This window comes from Fulmarus glacialis, unplaced genomic scaffold (assembly GCF_000690835.1).
Source record: "Fulmarus glacialis isolate BGI_N327 unplaced genomic scaffold, ASM69083v1 scaffold1565, whole genome shotgun sequence".
NCBI classification, from domain to species: domain Eukaryota; kingdom Metazoa; phylum Chordata; class Aves; order Procellariiformes; family Procellariidae; genus Fulmarus; species Fulmarus glacialis.
The window spans coordinates 21,138-42,155 of NW_009210932.1; the positions used below are offsets into that span (position 1 = coordinate 21,138).

Genomic DNA, 21,018 nt, shown 5'->3' on the forward strand with positions numbered 1-21,018 from the left:
TATCTCATAGGTGTAGGGTCATGCAGTTGTTCAGAGCAGAAGGCTCCTTTCAACTGCCAACAGCAGCTTTAAAAGAGGAAACATTGATCATAGGACCACACCTGGGAGGATGTCGTTCCATAAAGCAGCAACCAGATACAGGTACGGTCTCTCTCTTCTCCTTAACGTGAGACAGAACAAGCCTTTAAAACCAGAGCAGCCTGTACTATTTCTGTGGGGTGCAAAGGAACAGAGCCAGTACTGCACTGGGGCTTCCTTCGTGGGTGGAATTTGCCTGTAAGCATCATCCAACTGTTTTAAAAAACACCCTTAGGCCTTTGGCATGCCCCCAGGGGAAGCTGTGCAGTGAAGAAGGCAGCGCAATAACCAGCAACGCAGGTTGTAAGGCAGACGAACAACCTGGGACGGCCACAGCTGCAGGCAGCATTCCCAAGGGAGGGCAGAAGAGGGGTCCCTTCTGAGCAAGCAAGGCACAGTTAAACTCCCCACACAGTCCCCATTTCGTATGAACGTGGACTAGTGTCAGTACAGCTCTCCCAGAAGCGACTGGGAGACATTAAAAATCAGATCCTCTACATAGAGGCTGAGTTCTGTTGATGGCTACTGCTTTTCTGGCTGTAGCCAACACGGAAATGTTTTTTTACTGCAGCTTCCCACTAGCATACAGCTGCTGTACTCCTGTGGGGAAGGAAGAGAAGTTACTGTAAGTAAGCAAAACCCAGTTTTGCAGCCGCCATACTAGACTTATCTACTGAGTAAAGAGTAACAGGACAGGAGATAAAGCCCTACAGCTTAAAAAAAAGTGGCTTTATTACATGACTGCTTTGAGACATTCACCAGCGGTGGCCCAAGAAGTGAAAACAAACACATACTAACTACACTACCGAGACATGAACTTTTTTTAATGGAGACACATTGTTGATCACAATTTATTCTGAAGTCATGAGATGCCAGCAACAGAACAGACTGAGTCAGCAGGTCAGGCTGGACAAATACTTGATTGTAGCCATGGCTGTTGGCTATGGACAGCAGCACTGAGTTACGCAACAAGGCAACAGTTCTCTTCGCCTTCCTAACAAACCTGCCAGGTAAGGCAAAGGACGGACAGCTATTGAACTGTGGTATAAACCATGCAAGAGTAACAAATGTGAGAATAGGTGTGTAATAAATACTTGATGACATTAGAGAGGAGGAGGGGGGGGATGGGACAGGCTTACTTAAAAAAAATTATCTTCTGCAAGACATTAAAGCTATTTTAAGTATTGTCACCACCACAGTGGGCAGTCCGGTCCAGCAGTGACTAACTGGTACATGGATCAGTTTTGAAACAATATCCCTCTTCACATGAAAAGGTTTGAAGAGATTATTTATCCACTTGCTAAAGCTCTGGGGTTAAAGAAGTGATCAGTAATCAACATTTATTTCACACCTAGGCAGAATGACTAAAACTGAAGACTACTGTTCAGCTTCATCCTCAATTACTTCAATTCTGCGAGGCCCGTAGAGTAGAACATAAGCTATATGCCAGTCTCCACCCCCAGATAACCTCAAAATATCTTCAGGTGTAACAATGCTGACTTTGTCATCATCAAATTTAATCCATTCATCTGCAAGAAAAACAAGAGGATTATTTGTAATTTAGGTATATAAAATCTAAGCATGCTTAACAGCCCCTTAAATGAAAGAAGCTGTGAAGGGTGGTTAACAGTCCTATAATTTTTTTTTTTTTTTTTTACCTTGTTTCCTTTTAACCCAAGACACATAATGCCCAGAGGAACTTGATCTGCCTTGATGTGTTAGCACTGCCTGCAGGTCGTAATAGCCACAATTATTAGAACCAATATCTGAAGGAAGAGGGGAAAAAAAGGTTACGTGAGTCTTACACAAACAGTTTTAGTGTTTTTAACAGCATGCAGACCAAAGATGCATTAGCCATACTGCAGCCCTGTAGCTGTGTAAAACCGCATTTACAGCGCAGTTTTAAGTCATTGTGAACTAAAAGCAGCGGCTTTCAGCCAGGATAGCCCCTCAGGAAACTGGGAATGTTGTCCATTTGCATGACATAAATATGTATCCTGCGTGTAATGCAAATGGAGTAAGCTTAGGGCATTAAAATGATGATGTATGGCCAGTAAACCTTCTGGACAGGTTCGGCCAATACTTCCTTCAAACGCCAGCTGCTGTCTACATTCAGGGCGAGCCATGAAACTGCAAGCATGGGCTGTACAGCGACACTGTGAGAATACTCAGGTACAGTAAATCAACCCACTCTGCAGTTGGTTCAATTACGCTATTCAATTTTTCAGTGGAAAACACTGGCTAATTCCAAATGTACCGAGAAGGGTGTCACAGTCCCCAATGTCTTAACCGCATTTCTCAGCACTCCAGAATATCCTGGTTTCACTGTGTTCTTGAGCTAGTCAAAGCCTCCCACCACTTCTCATGTAGTGCATCAGGCAGAAACCTCAGGAAGCACTGAATGCTAACAGTTTGGATAAACAAGACCTCCAAAATAATTTCTGCAGAGTGTCCTCAACATGAGGGGGAATGCTTAGGACACTGAAGCTCTAAGCCCCCCAAATTTAGGCAACACTAGCACCACCACAGCAGTTTTAGAAGTCCAGTTTAAGTTTTTGTTTTGTTTTCAGCTTTCTACCACCCACCAGCAAGGAAGTGTACAAAACAACTGCACATTATATGCAAATGTCTTTTGATGCGCGTCTTCTATGTATCATCAACTTGACAGATGGATGACAATTACATCTTTGACTATCTCAACAGCATTTTGACTTGTCTAATCTTTCCATTCCTTAAATTTTTGCCAGTTTCTGAAGCTTAATTTTCAAAGGCATTAAAAATAAGCAGGGTTCTCAAAATATTCCTACTATCAGGTCCCCTTAAACATGAGTAGATGGAAAGTTACTTTAAAATAGATTTACGTCCCTGTACTCACCATCAGGAAAAGAAAATGGTTCATATTTAACTTCTTTCTGTGCACCATCACTTTTACTAGACTAAAGAACAGAATATGCTGAATTAATGTGGAATGGTTTTGAGAAAGCTTTAGCACAATCATATCAAATACCAACTCTTCATTCATTTGAAGATGTTTCTAAGCCTGAATGGTTTTTGTTCAACTTGTTTCAAGTTCCATTACAGTATTTCTAGCTGGACATCCAAAAGCCTAATCTAAACAAGATCACCTTTTAAAGCAAATATAGAATAAATATAAAATATTTAGCACATATTGCCGCAACAGTTTACCCACCAGACTTACAGGCTTGGAGCACAAAAACAATTCTGCAATTGAAGACTTTATTCCTTGTTAGGGACTTGCTAGGAGCAGAAGTGGCAACAAGAGAATACCAGAGACAGACACTAAGTGCCAATGCATTCTGTTTTAAAATAGCACTTTTTCCTTGCTCCTAACTGTGTAAAAAGAGATGCAAGCCTTATTCAAATGTTTAAATTAAACTGCCAGGAGTTAGGCCAGGAGAAGACTAGCAAACTTTAAAAAAATTGGCTAAAACACTACAGTTTTATCTCGTTTACTTTTTTCCCCTCATTAAAGAAAGGGAAGTGAGTTTCAGAATATGTAGACAGGGTAGGAGACGAAACCAAGTTTTTAGAGTACAGTCTTTTAGCTCACTAGTACATATATTCTAAATTTTATCACTCAGACACTCCCTTGTACAACCCTTTCCAGTTGGTGAGCAGGAAATAGCTACCTATACTCCACCGAACAAGCGACCTGCCAGCAAGCAATAATGTTTGAAGAGAATCATTTTGTGTTTAATTCACAGCAAACCTTTAGGCACAGCACTGGTGAGCAGAAGCACTACATTTTAATACATTTTGAAATAAAAAAGGTAAGCAACATGTTTGTCTACAGCATTTAACATTTCTCATCAAGCAGGCATACCAAAGCAGATATTGTATTTTCATGAAAATACACAAAAAAGATCTAAAGCTCAATACCAAGGAGTCTGAGCGCCAAATAAGAAAAAAATGTATTTAAGGAAGTCAGGTTTTCTCTAGTCCTTATTAGTACCCCAATTTCAGATGTATGACTTATGTAATCAAAATGTCCATGAAATTGCCAAGAGACTTACATTCTTTGGCTGTTGATTTACTTTTTTGTCTTCTAGATCTTTGAATTTTGATCGGTAAGAAACCATTTTTTCTTGAAGGTCTGGCGTACACAGCTCATACACATCCAACATGAGAGGAAATTTAACATCCTAGGAAGTAAAAAGCATAAAGATTATTAGCATAATTTGGTACTCCACATTAAAGTGTCCTCCCATGCGAAGACAACACTAAGTCCAATCAAATGCAACTCTCATCACATTTATGACAACTTGATCTACTGAAATGTTGCTGACAATACTTACCTAAAGGGCTACAATACTTTCACGAAAGAATGTCTGATTCAGTATAAAAAAAAAAAACCATCATAAATTACTACATTCAGTATAAATACTTAGATTTTTTATTATTAGCTGTCATACTTTTATACTATGGAAATACCTATGCAGGCCTAAGGGAAAAAAAAAAGCATGTAGAATGGCTGTACACTTCCAAAAATGTCAGTTTGTGTTATCCATACAATCTTCTAAAATAGTTAACATGTGCCTTCAATCTTTAGTCCCTTGCTTCTGTTGTAAGGAACAGGTATCATCTATCACGATGCCTCCTGGGCAGCCCAGGAGGTCTATCAGCCAAGGCCAACAGAAAGCAAAACTGGAGCATTTAGCTGTTTGCAGCTGGTTCTTGCATTTGTCAATCACAAAGCCAGATAAAATAACTAATACAGGAAGTGTTTGTTAGCATAAGCATTTCTCATCAACTTTAAAACAGAGTCCAGCGACTGAAAGCATGGCCCTCTCCTTAATTAAACATTCTCCTCTGAACCACTGGTGAGAAGAGACCAAAAAAAGTCCTAACAGTATTGGAGCAAATTCACTTCTGTCCCTTACCTCCTCCCCCAGTCTATTTTGGTAGCATAGTTTGCCACATATCATCACAACTAGGAACAGAGCTATTTTGTACTTAAGCAAAGAAACTGCACTATTAATATTGTTAAATGCAATTTAAAAGGAATTTAGTAAATAGTCTTCAAGTATTGGTTGTCTACCTATAATAAAAACTCATTGAAAAGCATAAAGAGGAATTACACTTCAATATGCAGAAAACTTACTCACCTTAAGAACTTTGGCATTCACAGATTCTTTCTCTTTGTAAAAAAATCTAACCATCTGAATAGTCAGGTATGCTGGCAAGCGACTTATTTTAGACTGTAAAAAAAAATTTAGAAAAAGCTATTACTTTAGATATTCACAGATCTTTTATACCACACTGCGCATCCTACATTACAGACTATTCTGGGAACGTATTTGTACACAAACACATAGGAATATAACAAGGCCTCCTATTTTGTAGCTCCGTATAGTAGTGTACTCAAAGAAATAATTTTCAACTGGTCTTAAATTTCTTGGATATTCAGATGCTTTATAAACATAAATCACATGCTGTTGCAGCAATAACTTTGTGTTTTGGGACAGAAAATTGACAACAGTTGTAAGAATCATAAAGAGAGCAACAAAAGTACCACTCACAGATTTGATATAGAGTGCATTTCTTTGCAGTGTTGGAGAGAGTTTGGTGATTTCCTCTTGAAGACGCTGTAAAAAAAAAAAAAAAAAAAAGGGTAATAACACATACGTTCATCATAAAACACAGCTTAAAGAAAAGTACGGCATGGATAAACAAGCCATCAACTAAACCTTGTTCTGCCGATCTCTTCTGTTGCTATCAGCCATTACAACACACAGAATTTTGAAATTCCTTGGCAGAAAGACCATGCCCGTTCATTTGTTCAGCTCTAGGCTCATTCCTGAGCCCTGACAACACTAAGTTTCTCTCTGCAAAAAATTTTATTCTATAAGAGTAGAACACAACTTAAGTATCTGGATTCGGTTACGAATGTGTCATGTCATGGTCGTAACACAACTAAAAAAAAAATCTGAAGTTTCTTGTGACAGTAATATTTGCACGTTTCTCAACTCTCGGCCTAAAGCAGAGCTGTATATAAGAAGCCAGATGGTGATACTCCACTTCCAGGGACCTTTCCAAATTCAGGGAAAGACTGACCTGGTTGTTAATGTTGTGACTCTCTTGCTACAGGCAATCCAGCGTAAGAACTCTAGAAGGCCCTTTCTGGCCTGAAAGTGAGGTTTCTTTTTTTCATAATCTACATAATCTGTGAACATTAACTATTTTATCTTACTTTTCATTCTAAATTCTGTCAAAACAGAAAAAGTAGAAACAAAGATTATCTGAGAATCGTGCAACTTGGTCCAGTCCTGTACAAACCAGATCTCTGCTGCAATCCCTGCTCTTATAGAAATACTCTGCAAAAGCAGTTACTACAACAAGGTTTTTCTAGTAGCTCCTCTCCTTGCCCCTTCAGATTCTCCAAAAAAACCTGAAAATTTAGAAAAATATATATATAAAAAGCACAGACTACTTTAAAGTCCTACTTAAATAAACAGTTTAAAGATGATGTGTCATGGAACATTTAACACCCCCTTCAAATCTGCAAAACTAAATTTAAGCTTAATTGTTTCATCATTCGTTTTCTTCTTAGAACACAGCAACCAAAATGCCACCCTATTTTAAAACTGACTTTTGGACTTTTTGGGAACTGTTTGCAGCATGCTTAAATCATGATACTACTCAGTCTGAAGTGAAAGTCAAACAAAGTTTCAAATTATATTTGTAACCAAGTAACAAATTGGCTTGCACTTGGTTACCTGCACAGGGAAGACCACCTCACTGTCAAGAAAACGCTCTGTTGAAGTCTGCTTTACATTAACATACAATTCATTTTCACTTCCATCTTCCCATTGAACACCCCCAAACAACCTTGGAACTTTGTAAAGCTTGGACAGCAGATGTCAGTTCCAAGTCACAGATTAAAAACACAGGTCATTTAGAATTTGAATTAAATAAAAAAAATTTGTAATGGCTTACCAATTTTAGTCCTGTAAACAGATATTTCACTTCTTGATTGATAAAGCAGCTAAGCTGAAGCAGATTCTCCTTTCCTTTAGTTACTTCCTCTTCTTCAGCTTCGGTACATTTCATGCTTCACAAAATTAAGGAAAACCATCATGCACCAAGAGCTGAACTACTGCTCTAGTGAAAAGAACATGCTGAATAGCACAGTAACTTAAGATAATCCTGTGCTTGTGCATCAACAGTACTTTTACTTCTTGTAGTATAAAAATGAAGATTTGAAACAGCCCTTCCTTCTAACCAATCTGTTCCTTTGTGTCTAATGACAAGTGGCAGCTGAAGCAGCCAGCACACAAAAAAAGTAAACTAAGTTTTTAATCACCATTTAAGCCTGTGAGGCCTGCTTTGTTCTTTCTTCCCTCCCCACCCGTCCCAGGACACAGATCATACTAACTGGCTGACAATGCTAAGTCTTGAAGCCGTCATGCAACATTATGCTCCGTTGTTGTTTACAATTAACAAAGTTCTTCCATTCCTGAGTTTCTTTCAACATGCACAGCCTCCTTTCCCTGCCTTGTATCTCTCCTCTTCACTGAAATGAAGTCCATTTCTTCATTATTTTCTACACATTCTTCTAATGGTTCTGTCCAGCCTCTTCTTTTTTGTACTTCTGCCACCAATCCTTTTCTCTCATCCACTTCCTTCTAACAAGAAACCTTTCTAACTACTCTGAATGCATCTATTCTAGAAATGCTGCCATAATCACACTTTGAAGGCTTGCAACATGACTTTTTTCTACAAAGTCTCCTTCTCCTGCCATTAGCCTATGCATCCTTCCTCTTAGCTACTCATTCTGCTCCTCCTATTTCAGGGATAACAAACATCACAGTACAGGGAGAGAGAGAGATGCATGACTCTTACCTTAAAAAAGGCCTTTACTCTTCACTACTACCAAGCCATGAGATACAGTACCTCATCTAAGGGGATGTCTCCTTATTTCAGACAAGCAAAACGCACAGTATAATTCTTTCTAAAAGTGGCGGCCAGTTTAACGACAGCCAGGATTTTGGGGTGGAGAAGTGGGAAAACAGTAATACTTGGCATAAGATGTATGCCCCGTGTTGTCTTTTTGTTCTTGCTATAAAAAAGCTACTAGAAAGTTGTCAGCTGCCTTAGTTTCTTACTCATCTAACAGTGTTGCATCTAATTTATTTCTTAAGAAATCAATCAAGCTATCTTTTGTCCATTTTTAGTATGCCAAGTGTATCAGCCACACTCCCTTACAAGCCAAAAAAAAAAGGCTATTAAGGAAGATAATTATTTTTATTTGGATAAAACATCTCAGCATCCTTGAAGTAGGTAACTGACAATCTTCTCTGGGAAGGAAACCTGGTATTTAAACTCAGTGGGTTTTTTCTGTAAATTTCCATTACTATTCTTTCTCCCCACATCATCCTCTCTCTGAAAAGTATATCCAATCTTAACTTTAACTTCTGTGTACTTCTGCAATACATCATCCCCTCTCTTCCCCAACACACACCTTTATTTTCTACACTATTCTATACGATGCTTTTCATCCTCCCTGCACGCAACTGCTGAAGTGTGAAATTATTATCATTCTTTATGTCTTGCCTTAGTCTTTAGGATACGCTGTTTCAAATTCAATGCTGAAGAACTGATCAATTAAACTCTTCTTTTTAGAAGCAGCTGCTGTAGCTCCAGAATCTGTCTGTAAAACAAATTCTCTTATGATGTAACTTTAAATAGCATGTAAAGATAGTCTTCTTTACAGACAAAATAACCCTTTATTTAAATTCTTTGAAGCCTATTCCTTCACCTTTCTATAGGTGCATTTTCTCCTAGTCAGTCAATCTCCTTACACCGTGTAAAAGTTTCAAAACAAATGGATTTATAGCATGTTGTTAAAGCCACCTCAAAGCATATCAGCAAGCAAGATTTCAGTCAAAAAGTCAAACCTCCCTGCCCCCCAACTTAAATCTGTCTTAAATTTTAGAGTAGTCTATCATATTTTTGCCACTGCCAAGACTCTCCAGAAAAGAGTTTACAAAGAAAGCAGGGAGTCAGTCTGGTAAAGTCTTGGGAAAAACTTCAAGTAATTTCTTATCAGGTTGATTAAGTTAGCTGTCTGTTTGAAATAGCATTGTTGTAGCCAAGAATGCTGTAGCACAAGGAATGGGTTTTCTTCAGAAAAAAAGTCCTTACATGCTAAATTTACGGGTTGTAAGGGCCAGCTGCTGCATACTCACAGTCACCACCACCCTGGTCCAACACACGCCTTACAAAGCGCAAAGGGAAAGTATTCCTATAGTACACTCCAAAGCATATCTGACGTGACAGAGGTAGCATTATGCTGATCAGACACATCAGAAAGCAGTTTCACTTACTGGAGTACAGACACACGTTAAAGAACTCACAAAACAGATAATCCTTAGCCAAAAGTATGTGAATCCCAAGCACAATATTATAAATCCTAACTCTGGTTAGAGTAAGACTACAATTACCTCCATAACTGTATCACCTTCTATGCCTTCCAGCTTCTGCTGTAGTACCCTCATCATCTGCACCCAGCACTCATTGGCATCCTAGAAAGGGAACAGAACATCAAATCTGACTAGTAGTGTTACAATTTGGTAGTATTAAACCCATCAATCTTTACACTATAAAACCAAACACAAGGATTCCTTAACTAAGAATTTCTCCCTCTTCCACCATACATTTTCAGAGTTAGCGCTTGATATTACATTCAACTTTTCTACACGATACAAAAACAAAGACTTTACTGAGATAAATTATTTTCACAGGAGAAAGTAAGTTTTAAAATATTCTTGTTCTCAAATCCCAACATACTGTAGAATATTCAAACAATAAGCTAATAATCGGTCTTTACCTGTTGAAGATACTGGCCTTGATCGCCTTTCTCTGCAAACTGTGGGAAGGCCATATGTAAAAACTGCAGGAGAATGATAGGTGGAATACTGGAGGAAGTTTTATCCATGGAATCAAACAAGTCTCTAAGAGCTTGAAGAAAAAGTAAGTGAATGCTTTGAGAAGTGGAAAAACAATGCAAACATGGCAGGAAGTTTAAAAAGAATACTAAAACAGCAGCAACATTTAAAGACTGATCATTTAACAGTGTCCGATTTGATCTTTTCCAAAGCAGGACCAAATTTTCCAGGTAGCATAACAGGCGCACCTAAGATCTCATTTGTGAACATGACTTCGCAAGTGTAATGATGACAATTCTGAGAGTTTGGCACATAGTGCCTTGTCTTTCCTGGCTGCTAACAGAAAAAAAAACATTTTTGAGTGAAGATTTCATTTGAAACACATCTGAGGAACAATGTTTTCACAAGAGGACTACACCTAGAGAAACCAGAAGGCATTCACAGTCTATCCTCTAGAGCAGCTTAAGTTTCACCAACTACTGGGAAAAACCTTTCATTTTTCCCAACTGAAATATCTAGAAAATACTCATGCTTAATTTAACACCCAGGAAAACAAGTATGTGTATGCATACGTGCAGACAGTTCATAACTATGTGCAATTCAATGAATGCTACTGATTGCATGACAATACACATGGCTTTCTTTTTTGCTCCAGGCACACTACTATGTATGTCTTATCTACCCAGGTTACAGCATTTTAAATGCACTTCAGAGACACCTGTTAATTCTCACAACAACCCTGTGAGGTAGGCAACAGTCTGCATGGTCACTAATTTACAAGTGGAGAGACTAATGAATGATACTCTTGAATAAGTGAATATAGGCAAGATTACAGGGAACCAAGGTCAGTTGCTTCCTCTCTTTAAGAAGTATCTTCACTAACATTGAGAAGAGGGACAACCAATATGACACAGCAATTAAAAAAAATGCCATAAGTGTCATGCAGGAGTTCTTGACCAGCTCAGCACCAAAGAATTAACTACGAAATTACTTAAACTATTAAGACTCCTAAAAAGCAGAGCTGTCACCTTAAAAAGAAAACAAGGGACACAAAGTAAAGGCAGTGAAAAGGGGAGGGGCAGGCATGGTTGTATAGAGTAACCATTGAACTTACCACCCCAAAATTCGATCAGCAGGCATACCCACAAACTGGACCTTTCCTTCCTTATATTGTTTTGTTTTTCCTTAAATGGACTGGTAGAAATCCCAGTGTCCTGGCCCAGCATCTTAGTGGGGCAATGAAATAGAGTAAAAAAAGAAAAAGTGGACAAGTAGTACCCTTGTTCAAGTGTAAGGGGTCTAACTAGAACTCTAGTTAGAACTTGGAGATACGGGGCCATCGTGAGCTCCCACATTGTGAGCACCCAGATCACCACAACAAAGAGTAACTTTCCTTTTGAAGACACTACTTTCTATTTCAGTTATGAAATCTGGATCTTTAGGGTAAAGGCTAAGACCACTGATAAAGCATCAGCTACCACCTTAACAACAATGCTCAGCCAATAAATTATATTAAAAAACATCAATGTAATACATATTCTAGGAGTATGGCGTTAGCCTACCATTAAGTGAAACAAAGAACTGTTCACTAAAATATTTCTACACAAAATGATCAAATCAACAGATGGATGGAGTCTGCTTTAGGAAGTTCCAATTACTTTTATGCCTACATGCAAAACAGTAAGAGATACGAATGATTTCTATCTAAGCCCAGATCACACTTGAATATATTTTTCCTAGCGTGCAGCTAGGTAATATGCAGAGATGTATGCTTTGCAGCCACGGTCAGAATAACCTTTAAAGATATTAATGACAGAGCAAAATGAATCCTCCAGTGCTAGCAGATCTGAAACTCCTAAGGCATATGCGCTAAAGAAAAATACGCAGAGCTCTAACTGCAATTTTCATCTGCAGTTAGCAGGAAATCACACACTAGCCTAAAACCCTGTGTTCTACTCTGAACACCAACCTGCAGTAATGTATTGAGCAGAGGCCATTTCTCCTGAAGCTCTTAAGGCACCACCATACCTAAAAGAGAAGAAAAATAGTTTGTATGCAATGAAACACAATCAAGAACAGTCAGGTTTTTAAATCATAAAGCAGGCAGCAGCTAGATTTATTTACATGTATCAAAAGAAATCAATCACCGCAACAGAAGTAACTGAACATAAGATTTACTCACTCTCACCTCAAAGTCTCAGCTATTTTACAAGCACTGCATGGAAGCAAAGAAAAACTGGCATCCTTGAGACAATAAATGAATGCAGACAGAGAAGTCTGGATACATCACTGCTGCTTCCCTAATCCATCTGCCTCAAAGACTCAATCTATTTTTAAAGAAACTGAGAAAAAGTCTGAATAGAAGCTACCTCATTTCTGAAACATTTGCCACAGCTTCTTCAGAGACATGGGAAAAAACACCTTCAAGGATACATGGCAGATAAAAGGCACAGAGATAGAGGGCAGGCTTCCTTCATCCACAGCAGAAGTAAACAGTGAGAAGTGAGATATTTTTCTTGGAGAGATATTTCCTACACTGAAAAAGTACGGGAGTCCACCACTATTACCGGAACTTACCACTCTTCTTTGAATGATTTCTTAATTTACCACCTGCATGAGGAACAGATGGCCTCCTCAAAGCATATAAGCCTTCAAGGAAAAGGGGAGGTCTCATGCATTCTTTAATCTCAGACTGAACTTTAAAAATTCTGCCCATTGCTAGATGATGAGCAGGAAACTTTCACCCGTCATGCTACAAAACAGGGAGTACCCTTGCAGAGATCAGCGGAGCAGCTGGTGAGAAATGAAGCTGTAATACTAAGCTTTCCCATTTGGGTCCTTTCACCCCTCTCCCACTGCCATATACTCTTCCATGCTGTCATCAAGCAGGGAAGGCCAAATAAAGGCTAAGTCTCTAGGGGAAAACAGAGTGGCTGCCTGCGAATCCGACTTCCCACAGACAATAAGGCCACATCTTGTATTGCAGCCTGCCAGTTTCATAGGGTACATTTTGACATTTGGTATGTTAAATTTGTTAAATACTCTGATTCAGTGCAATAACTCACGAGTCCTTTACATGGAAATAAACAGACTTTTCTAAAATGACAACACTGAAAAACAAGAAAAAGCTTTAAAACAGAGTTTCTGTACTTCACAAATAGTTCTCAGATAACTAAGGTTCACCTGCTAACAGAATGAAGAAAAAATTATAAGTACTTAAATAACTAGTGTTTACAGTAATCTAGAATATCCAGTTGGGTACCAAGGTATCAAGAAAGCAGTGTATTTTAAAGGAATTAAGTTAACACTAAGATGGCAATGCTCTACCTAACTCCCAGTTTTTAAATACTGATGCGTTTCTCATTGTAATTCATCTGGAGGACAAATTCAGGCTCACATTGCCATGTATTCTTTTTTCCTCTGATCATCATAATTTTCAAGTTTCTCATAGATTCCTCACAAAAAAAAAATTAACCATTTCCACATTTAAGTCCAGGATAACAACAACAACAACAACAAAATCAGAAAAGTTATTCTACGTTCAAAACAAATGAAACAAATTCCATACGGGCATGTCTTCTGTTCACTAAACATCCATGTGACAGAAACTCCAGCTTTTTCCAGTTTGCCACCACAGTAACACCCATGGTCCTATCTCAGAGCTTCCTGCTGTACCTCCAAGTACCAAATGTCCGTAACATCAGAATTTCACAGCTGAAAACACATTATGCAATAAAGCCATTGAAAAAAAATATTCCTCAAAGGAACAGGACTCCCGTTATGATTCTTTTATACAGAACAAGACCATACAAACTAACACCAGAAAACAGGGTTAGGAGTTCAGTAGCTTGTTTAAGCATTTTAAACAAGCCTTGATAGGAACTATTTTTTAGTTAGGCAAAACACATTCTCTCTGCTAAAAGCCAGTTCCAACAAATACATAGTCTTAAGTTCTTTAAAAAGTACAGACTAACACAGCCATAGGACAAGCTTTAATCGATCATCATGTTAATCTTGAATAGATTAAAAGAATAACAGATTGTTATGATAATCCATACCAGCATTAAGACAACTGTTCCACAAAATATCTATTTCATAAGCTAGAAAAAAAAATTTTAGTCATGGTATTTTTGTACTGAATCCTACCTTTTAAGGGCCTCTTTCACTTCTGGCACTGAGCGGATACACTGAACCGTAGCATTCATGTAGCAAGTGTTGCCAAGGTTTGTCAATCCACATGGTAATTCCATCTACCAAAAAATTTACAAGGGTGCTTGAAGGACAGAGAGATGTGCAACCATTTTTGTATAAATGCTGTAATTTAACATCATCTTCCAAGAAAAGGAATGATCAGAGATGAGTAAAACCTGGAATATTCCATCAAACTTTATGAAGTTTTCCAGATCCATTTTCTGATTATATTAACCATGTCACCATTCGGTGCTTCCAGAGGACATTCAGGAATGCTTTGGGTCTTTTTCTGTGCATGTTCAGTTTAATGAGCATATTCTTCAAGCAGGCAGTCATTCAGAAAGTTCAATTATAATCTCATTCAAGTTTTGACCTTAAAATTCTATTTCCATGAAATTTCCACATGAATACATTTGTACGAAACACTGATGTTTTAATTAAAATCAGTTTTCAGTAAAACTCTGAATGTGATTAAGTTCACAGTTAGAAACAAAAGCATTATTTAAACTCCTCTCCAGAAGTCTGCAACAGATCATTAATTTGATCCTTTCAGACAACTTGTGAATTTCTAAAGTTTTGACAAATGTGAAGGCCAACTAATAATTAAAGTAACCAGTTTCAGAAACAACTATAAATCACAATATAATAGCATTTTTCTTTTTTTTTTTTTTTTTAAATCCTGCATATTTGAGTAGTTGTCAGGGAAAAGCACGTAGTTTAATGAAACTGAAATAGTACTGCATACCAATACCACTTAGTTATTTTAGGAAGAGAGAATTCATTTAGCTGTGTATTCCATTTGTAATGAATACATGCAGTATAGAGAATTGAATTTTGATGTATAACAAAATTTGAACCAGAAAAAGGCAATGTGACCAACTTTTTCAAAATGTTATCTGACACTGAACCATCTCCTTGTTTGCCTCTCAGTTATGTCAAAGTCTGCGTATAGGGTTAGTCTCAAAAATACATAAATATCCTTCATCTGCTGGTGCCGTGGAAAGCATTAAATAGTGAAGCACAAAACCAGTCCTAAACTGCAGATCCGTTTTCATACGGACATGCATAGAAGAATTCCCATTCTGCATGCACAGTTGACAACAGTCATGCAACTGTTTTAAGTATGATGAATAACTCCTAGTTCAAACTGATGAGAAAATTAAGCCTTTCAAATTGTAAAAAAGGAAACAACTGAAACAGAAGTTACTTCATTAAAGAAAATAGATTAATTATGCTCCTCCAGACTTTACTCCCGTAAAGGAAAACATATAATCTATTCCACTAATGTCAAACTTATTTTCATTTTTCAGAAAAAAAAATTTACCTAATATTACTAACAAGGTCAAACAAAACCCCAAACACACCCCATCCCAAACAAACCCTAGCTTCCCTTCACAGATATGAAGGAGGCAGGAAACAATTTTGCACATCTAAGAGCCCTTATTCAGGCAAAGTTCAGGACACTAATATAGCAAGGTCAATATAACTTTGTCTTTAAAAACATCAGCAATGCTATTTTTAAAAAACTTACTAGGCTGCCTGCTTAAAGAAAAAACAGCACTAGTTATATGACTTTTAAATTAAATTCCAGACTTCTCATCACTGCTAGGAGTTGGGTCATCAATGTAAATTTGCATTTCTTTGAGAAGCTATAAATGCTAAACAGACATTACAGTTTCAAAACCCACTTTCAAGCAACTGTTACTATTTAAAAACTTGCCATTATTCAAAGGTTTACAAGAAACGAAAGTTTGAAATATGCTTACAGCTGAAGCCAACTGCTCCTCTGTCATGTCTTCTACGAAGACGGGTCGAGCAATTGGCTCTTCCGGAAGCGCATCTGCAGAACCCATCATTAATAAGGTCATCCCCTTGAAACACAGTAAAAACAGTAATAAATATTCAAGCGCAGTTATTTCCACTTAAAAAAAAAAAAATCATTAAGCTCTTGACATATTTCAGTTACTTCCCCGAAGATAAACACAATCTTTCTCTTAGTTTACAAAACTGATATTGCAATGCTGTTTCTTAAGGGTATACCTTAACCTTCTCGTTATCTAGAAAGTACTTATTGAGAACAATTCCACAGCATTATCTGTGCTAGACATTTCCACTGAGCCTGGTGAGCTTGCCAGCAGCTGACGATGCAAGATTCCAGTCAGGACTAAATTTAATATTCATGGAATATCCCAATGTGAAGTGTTCAGAAAAGCTCCCTTCCTGATGGACCACTAGGGATCAAGCGTATTCAACGCTTCAGTGCAAGTACTGCTCTTTTCCATAAATCTTAAAAAAACCCTTGGAACCAAGGATAACTGAGCAGCTAACTTCTGATTTGAAAGAAGCTGCAATGTTTGAGGTTCTCAATCGACAGAGTCTCAAGTTCTCAAATTCAGAATTCTCTAAACAACAACAAAAAAATCCCTCATCTTTAGCCTAGAATCTGGGGAAACACTTCAGACATATGTGGGTAACAATGAGGACCACAGCTCTGAGTTTCGAATTTTTTTTTTTTCACCTGAAATGCAAGTGGTAAAGGGAAGTGCCATCCTTTGGTCTGGCAAGTTCTGAGGACATTAAATTAATCGACAAGTGAAAAATAGCCAAAATGACCCCATCAGTTTAGGCATGAGAACTAACATTCAAGGGGAAAAAAAGAAAAGCAATCAAGTTACCATGCTTGGAAAAGGAGTTTTTCGGCATTCAACAGGAGTACATCTACACAATATGATCTGTCAAAGGGCGGGAAAATGGCTATCTGGAGCCTTGAAAAATACAGTGCTAAGGAAAAGGATGGACAACAGAATGGAAAGAAACTGCTGTGACAGTATAAATGAATCCCTAGAACTTGTATAAAACATTATTAAAATTAATAAAGGCAGCTTTTAGCATAACAATATGCAGAAAAGGACAAGAATATTATGTATTGGATTTTTTGCTGAATAACTTTGCTACAATAGCTGCAGCTACAGGCTGCTAATAAATGCTTGTGAACTAATTACAAGGGTAAGAGTAATGCTACCTAATTCAATCTGCTCAGTGAAGAACGGGAGTAAAACCTGTACCAAACAGATATTACAAGATACCTACAAAAATGAAAATGACCAAAAAAAACCCAAATGACCAAACCAAAAATCTTTGGGATTCCCTGTTACCATATTATATAGGTAAGAAACACAAATACATTCACTTTTTGTTTTCTTTTTGAACTAGTCAAAGGTATGAATAACCACTATTAATGGCTTTGTTTTTAAACAGCAGCTATTTAGTACAGGAGAACAAATTTCAACAGGCTGATAAAAAAGGAAATAGGCAGACCTGTAATTTCAGCATTTGTAATGCAACGACTTTCCACGCTGGGGAAGTACAAGCGCAACGGACTGCAGACAGCGCCCAGGTTCACAAGTTCTCTCTAAATAACATCGCCTATTATCATGGTCACAGACATACAACACAGAAGGACCACTGGTCTGACCCAGAACATTTCTTGGAATAAATAAATACAGATATGCTCCCAAGTACTTCAGGAAGATGGTGTAATTTCCCTACTGATGCTAGAAAAGGTTTTTTACAAATCAATGGTGAGGACTTTGTAAGAATGCTTAGGTATGACAACTGTAAAATTATTTTTCATCAAGGTCTGATTTTTAAGAAAGAACTACCCATTCAAACAGAAGCAGCAAGAACTTTAAATCTTTCTTTAAATGCCAAAACAAAAATCAAACTAGTAAAATTTACTTATTCTTCAGAACTTACATTCTTTATTTTTAGGTTCCCCCAGTCATCATCCTGTATTTGAAATTAAATGAAAGACAAGTTAATTATCTTGCAGCAAAAGACAAGCAAGTATTTTCATTAATATTAATCACGTATTTCTAAATATACAATTGTGTTTCATCCAAGATTCCACAATATTAACTATTTACACATCATCAAGTCTTGTCTGACTGAAAAAAGCAGCCAAGTCATCTTTTCGGTAAGGTTCTTCATCTGTTGTTCAACACTGCTTAGATGTAAACAACTTTTTGTAGGAAAGTTGTCTATATCACATTACACCAGTAAGTCTCCAGCAAAGAAGTGCCAGAGAAACTTTTCTTAAACAAGCTAAAAGCAAAAAGTTGCATTCAGATTCTGAACATTAAAAAGGAACAGAAAAAAAACCCCACCAAGTAGAGTAGTGTTTGGTATAAAAGAACGAAGAAGTGTTTTAAAACAGCAGTGTACCTCCCAACCATTTAGCAACAAACTTTTGCCTGTATTTTCTAGTAGTAGGCAATGAATCATACAGAATTGTTTCTGAAAAGCGTAGTCAGTTTAATACATACAATGACAGATTTTCTCGAGGAACACTCGGAAATACGGTCATTGCTCATTATGTTATAATGTAATAAAGTTAGAAATAATATAAAAAAACCACGATTTCTACCTTCAGAGTTCCTCCTTTAACCATAACCTTCTGTCTAGCTGGCTGAACTCCAGTCAGTGCAAACAACTGGGCTTTGAAGACCATTGGAGGTTCGTCAGTGTTAAGCTCCACGCCATCGAATTTCTCTTTTCCCCATTTCACGTTAACTGCAAACAAAATGTTTTGAAACTAGATTATTTCCTAATATACAAGAATGTAATTACCAAGATTAACACAGTATTTCAAATTCCAGACTTTATACCATCTCAAAACAATACAATCTCAGTTTTTAACTCTAAAACTTGTCAATAATCAAGCTAAGGGATACCTTTTCTACAAGGTGTCTCAGCCATCAGAACATACTATTTCCACAAGTCTAAAAATATCCTACAAAACAACTGTAAGCAACATATATACTAACAAACTTTGCAAGAAATAAATGTGTATAACAGCATCAGAAATTCTTTGGGCAAGTCTTCACAAAAGCAGCTCGAAAGCAACTCTCCCAATCTCTTGGCACTGTTCATTGCAAACAAATTTCTGAAGGAAGTTCAGACATGCGATTCCAGTTCAGTTTTCCATAGCATTTCTGTTCTCCTTCAATGGCAGACAATGCCATGTTCTTTAAAAGCAAAGCTCCTGTTTGATAGCCGTAGTTTTGGCTACCAGCATCGCTCATGGGGAGCTACGTGAGGAGGTAAGCGTGCATCAAGATAAGCCCCATAAAATAGCACACCTCCTGCTTCCTTTCAGTGGAAGGTTAACCTCACAGCGCCATTTACAACACCATCACTGCTACCCTCTTCAGTTTTGACAGTGTTCACACAAACAACGTCCCTGCGTGCACATACAGACAACAGCCTAGCACAGGTTGCAGCTCCAGAAGCCCTGACCCCAGTAAAGGTGCAGGACTGGAATAAAGTGAAGTGAAATCTGATCATGCAAAGCGTAGCTCTCAACGCTGTAAATGGGATCACCAGCAGGAACATTAGGCAGAACGATACAAAGGCATGTTAATTCACTTTGGTAAAGCTAGTACCAACCAAGAGCAGACAAGAATGCCCGGAATAAACAGTGTGTTTCTAAAGAATCGTTACACATCTTTGATCACTTCCAATCACTATCATAGGTACATAAGGCTACTTTAGCAAGCTGCAGTTTTGCTGAAAATCTGCAAAATATAGCACACAGTTATATCCTATGTGCACAGTAAGTGGCTGAAATACCATACTTTAAGAAAGCCATGTCCTTCCTTCTACCTGTGCTTCGGTTTTACATAAACATATTACAGCAACTCTAGGTTGTCGTGACTTAAAAAAACCTTCCAAGAAGGTTAAGATTTCAGATGTATGCAGTGCTTGTGATGGGTAATAAGGAAGAATAACTTAGTCTAAATTAGCCTACAAAGCAACTCAAATGACTGGCTTTTCAGTATTTCCAGCAGAAAGTACCTTCTGATTTGCCCAACCTTCTGATTTTTTTTAAAACACTTTATTATTTTGCATAGTTAAGACCTACCAAGCACAAGTCTTTTCCCATTTTCTGGGAAGACAACCCACTCAGTCACTGAACAAATCAGCTGCACACAGTCGTTTAAGTTTTGCATTTTTGAACATCCACCGTTAAATATGCAGAAGAGTTAGCAATTATTAATCTGTAGTGTCACCGTTTTTGACAACTCAGCACTCAAGAGGAGGAAACAGAAGAGCATGAGTGTCTTTTCTTCAGAGATCGCAATCGAAATTTCCACCAAAAGTTTCCAAACTAAAGGAGAAAATTGTTAACTTAAAACCAATGGAAACTAAGAAAAAAGGACATATTTGTCCCACTGAAAAGAAAACACAGCTTATACAGATGTGCTAGAGTTCAAGAAAAGACCTGTTATACTGACATCAGGATGCCAGTTTGGCAACCACAATTAAAATAGCAAAAAAACGGCGACACAACTTTGTACTGAGGCCTTCTACAATCTATTCCTCACGTACTAAAAAGCCCCAAGAGGCCAGACCTGTGAAACATAAACAAGCCACCAACTGGTCCTAGAAGCATCACTGGAGGCTTTGCTCTTGCAGTCTTCACTAGAAACTTTCCTTCTCGGCAAGGAGGGCAAGAGGGATGCAATGCAATTCAAGAAAATTTTGACTCCTCTAGTTTTGACTAGGAAATAATGGATTTAAAAGATCAGAGGCAGATGCACCTAAACAAATTTGGAGGCACGGATGCAGGATTATGGCTTGCTTGACAGACGGCAGCACTCACCTTAGTACAAAACAAAACAAAAAAAACCCAAGAAAGGGCAATACCGAGGCACGATCGCACACGATACGCGTGCGACACCCGTACGCACGTCCGAGCCTTGCCGAAAGGGCCCTCCCGGCCATCCACAGCGCTCGCCCCTCTCCCCAGCCGGGCCAGGCCAACACTTCCTCCCCAGCC

General features: G+C 38.0%; 1 protein-coding gene across 1 annotated transcript; it reads right to left on the reverse strand.

Moving 5' to 3' along the window:
- Positions 1-786: 786 nt before the first annotated feature.
- USP14 (ubiquitin specific peptidase 14 (tRNA-guanine transglycosylase)) lies at positions 787-18,771 on the reverse strand (the record flags this gene model as incomplete). Its single annotated transcript, XM_009577312.1, has 15 exons — positions 787-1,607; positions 1,737-1,844; positions 2,954-3,014; positions 4,113-4,241; positions 5,205-5,297; positions 5,619-5,684; positions 7,036-7,150; positions 8,670-8,749; positions 9,543-9,623; positions 9,929-10,059; positions 11,956-12,014; positions 14,133-14,236; positions 15,944-16,048; positions 17,934-17,966; positions 18,604-18,771. Coding segments are annotated over 15 exons (1,485 nt in total), but the record flags the coding sequence as incomplete, so codon positions are not given.
- Between the last annotated feature and the right edge of the window lie 2,247 nt (positions 18,772-21,018).